The following is a 3,146-nucleotide window of genomic DNA, read 5'->3' as shown; positions in this document are numbered from 1 at the left end:
AACCCTTCCCCCGCCTCCCCAACCTAGCCCGGATTCTCGATTCTCCCCTCCCTCTGGCCAGAACACACAAACAGGAGCTCACCCACACACCCAGGCTACTCTCTTAAAAACATACATATGCACACACACTTTTCTAGACACCCTGCCCCGCTTCACTTCCGAAACAGTCTGTTCCAATGTGGGCTCAGCGGGACCAAGACCTGCACCCCTTCTCTCTCAAAAAGAGTCACAGTCCTGCGGGCTGGGTCCCCAAGCACTGTGCAGAGGTCAGAGCCCGCCAGGCCCCTCCAAACCCAAGCCCAGCACTCAGGAGCAGCCAGAGGCCCTGCAGGCCCTCCCCAAGCAAGGCTCCTAATCACCCCTCCCCAGCACCCGGCAGCAGTGAGTCACCCTGAAAGCCTGACCCAGCACTCCTCTGCCCCTCCCCCGCGCCAGGCCTGATGCCCCCATCTCCAAGCACAGGCCCTGGGGGGGGCGGGGGCGGGGGGGGGGGGCGGTTAGCAGAGAATAAGCAGCTGCAACACCCCCACCCAACCACCTAAAAAGCCAAAAATAATAGCAGCTCACACACACACACACAACAACCCCACACACACCAGAAAGGCAAATATAAATCCAAAATAAAGGGGAAGAAAAAAAAAAAAAACCAAAGCCAACGACTGCCCCCAAAAGGCTTTGTAAACATTCTCAAAAAAAAAAACCACAAAAGTTTATTAAAAGTGTTCTTAATGCTCGAAACGGAAAAGATTCCCAAATATACAGATGCCTCTTTTCTCATAGAAATAGATTATTTTTTATAATACAAAAAAAAAAAAAAAGACAAAAAAAAACCAAAAACAAAAACAAAAAAACAACATCAACAGTAACAACCCCGTAGGAACATCTTTAAGCGATTACTCAGGGCCCGGCTGACAGTTACACGTGGGTTGCGTCAGTCCGTGTACACACGCGTTCAGCCATGTTTAAACCGATTGCATCAACTTCGAAACCGGCCCGCCCGCCGGCGCCCGGAGAGGGGGGGTGGGCAGAAGGAAAGGCAAGAGTTTATCATTCATCTGTACACATAGACATCTCTTCTTTAAATAACACCACGGGCGGGCGCCCCGTCTGCACGTGCGGCTGGTGTGGACAAAAATATAGATAGATATATATAATAAAATATTAAAATTACCGACGCGCTCCCCGCGCTGCCCAGTGCCCCAATGCCAAAGTTCTGCCGGCGCCGCCAGGGGCGCGGGCGGGAGCGCGGGCGCTCCCCGGAGTCTCGGCGGCCGCGGCGCGCCGGGCCGCGCGGGGGCCGCGCGCGGGGGCCGCGCTAGCAGTGGCCGGAGGAGGCGAGCAGGGGCTCGGGCAGCTGCTTGAACAAGTTCCGCAGGGTGCTGAGCTCGCGCGACAGCTGCTCCACTTTCTTCTGGAGCCGCTCGTTCTCCGCCGTGAGCTCCAGGACTTTGTGCTGCGTCTCTAGGTTGCGCATCTTGGCCTTGTCGCGGCTCTTGCGCACCGCGATGTTGTTGCGCTCCCGCCGGATCTTGTACTCGTCGCTGTGCTTGTCCACCGTCTTCTTGGCCTTGCTCTTGACCTGCGAGGGCGCCGGCGCCGCCCCCGCGTAGCAGGCGGCGGCGGCCGGGGGCGCCTTGGCGTCGGCGGGGCTCGGCGTGCCGGGCGGGCTGGACGACGAGGACGTGGACAGGCTCCCGCTGCTGCCGCTCGGCACCGCCTGGTAGCCGAGGTAGGCGCGCAGCGCGTACGGGAAGCCGGCCGCCATGCCCGCGGCGCCGCCGCCCGGCGCTCCGGCCTCCTCCTTCCGCTTGCAGTCCGCGGGCTCGAAGCCCGGCTCCGCCTTGAGCTCGGCCGGCGGCGGCGGCGGCGGCGGCGGCGGCGGCGGGGGCGGCGGGTGTAGGGGCGCGAAGCAGCCCGGGTGCAGCGCGCCCTTGGCAGCCCCCAGGCGGCCCAGGCTCAGGTAGCCGTAGTCAGCCGCCTTCTTGCAGTTCTTGCCCCCGTAGTCGTCGGAGAAGAGGTCGGAGAGGAAGTCGTGGTGCTGCCCGGAGGAGGCGGGCGCGGGGGCGGGCGCGGGCGGAGCCGCCTCGAAGGTGTCCGTGGCCGTGGTGGGTGCCGGGGCCTGCGGCGCGCCCAGCGGCTCCAGGTAGGGGCTGAAGTCGATGGCGCGCTCGTGCTCACCGATGCTACCCAGCTCGCCGGCGGGGGGGCGCGGCCCGGGTCTGGCCGCCGGGGGCGCCGCGGGGGCCGCCTTGCCGCCGTACGCAGCAGCCAAGCAGTCCGCCTCGTAGTAGAAGTTGGCCACTTCCATGGATTTAAAGGCGGGCGGCGGCGGCGGCAGGGGGAGACATGCTGGGTCCCAGGCCACCAGGCGTTGCATGAACGCGGGTGCCCGGGGAGGGGGCCTGGGGCTGCCCGCGCCGGCCGGCCCGCAGGTGGCGCGGCCTCCCGACTCCGAACGGTCGCTGCTGTGTCGCCGCTGATGCTGCTGCTGCTGCTGCTGCTGCCGCCGCCGCTGCTGCTCCGGGGTGGCCGCTATCAGTGCGGGGGGCTGCCGGCCGGACCCTCGGGTGGGTCCCCTTCCCGGTCCCGTGCGCGGCTCTGACTCGCTAAAGTTTCTCCCGAGCCCGTTTATTTATAAAGGCGGGCCATAGCAACGGCTGCGTCACGCCCGGCGGCGGCCCCTCCCTCCCCGGGCACGCAGAGGACACGCTGCGCCCGCCCGGGACCCCCGGGCGGGCGCCGGCGGCGCGTGCGGGCCGGCCTGGAGACCCGGCGCGCGCCCCCGGGGGTCCCTCGGCCTGCGGGGCCGGGGCGTGGGGGGGGGGCGGCCTCGGGCCGCCCCCTGCCCACTCCCACCCGGCGGCCCCGGGAAGGCGAGCGCGGAGAGGCGCGAGCCCGCCCCTGGACCGCCCCCTCTGGGCCGGCCGCCGGACGGGAAGGGAGGGGGAGCCCGGGGAGGGGGCCGGGCGGCCGTCTGCTCCCACCCCGAACGCGGCCGCCGCCCGCCCCCTGCTGGAGGAGGCGCTGGCCTTCGGGAGCCGCGGCCGCCGGGCCTGGCTTTCCACGGAGGGGACGCGCCCCACCCCCCGCCAAGGGATGCTGGAGACCCCAGCCCCCCCAGCTCGGACTCCCGGAGGGTTGAGCCG

The 3,146-nt window shown here is 67.0% G+C and overlaps 1 protein-coding gene across 1 annotated transcript; it reads right to left on the bottom strand.

Moving 5' to 3' along the window:
* Positions 1-684: 684 nt before the first annotated feature.
* Positions 685-2,633, bottom strand: CEBPB (CCAAT enhancer binding protein beta). The gene has a single exon (XM_061127483.1). It carries the CDS (start codon positions 2,375-2,377, stop codon positions 1,316-1,318), a length of 1,062 nt encoding a protein of 353 aa, XP_060983466.1. The 5' UTR covers positions 2,378-2,633; the 3' UTR covers positions 685-1,315.
* Between the last annotated feature and the right edge of the window lie 513 nt (positions 2,634-3,146).

Source organism: Dama dama, chromosome 23, assembly GCF_033118175.1.
Source record: "Dama dama isolate Ldn47 chromosome 23, ASM3311817v1, whole genome shotgun sequence".
Lineage (NCBI taxonomy): Eukaryota > Metazoa > Chordata > Mammalia > Artiodactyla > Cervidae > Dama > Dama dama.
This window is presented reverse-complemented; position numbering and strand designations above follow the sequence as displayed.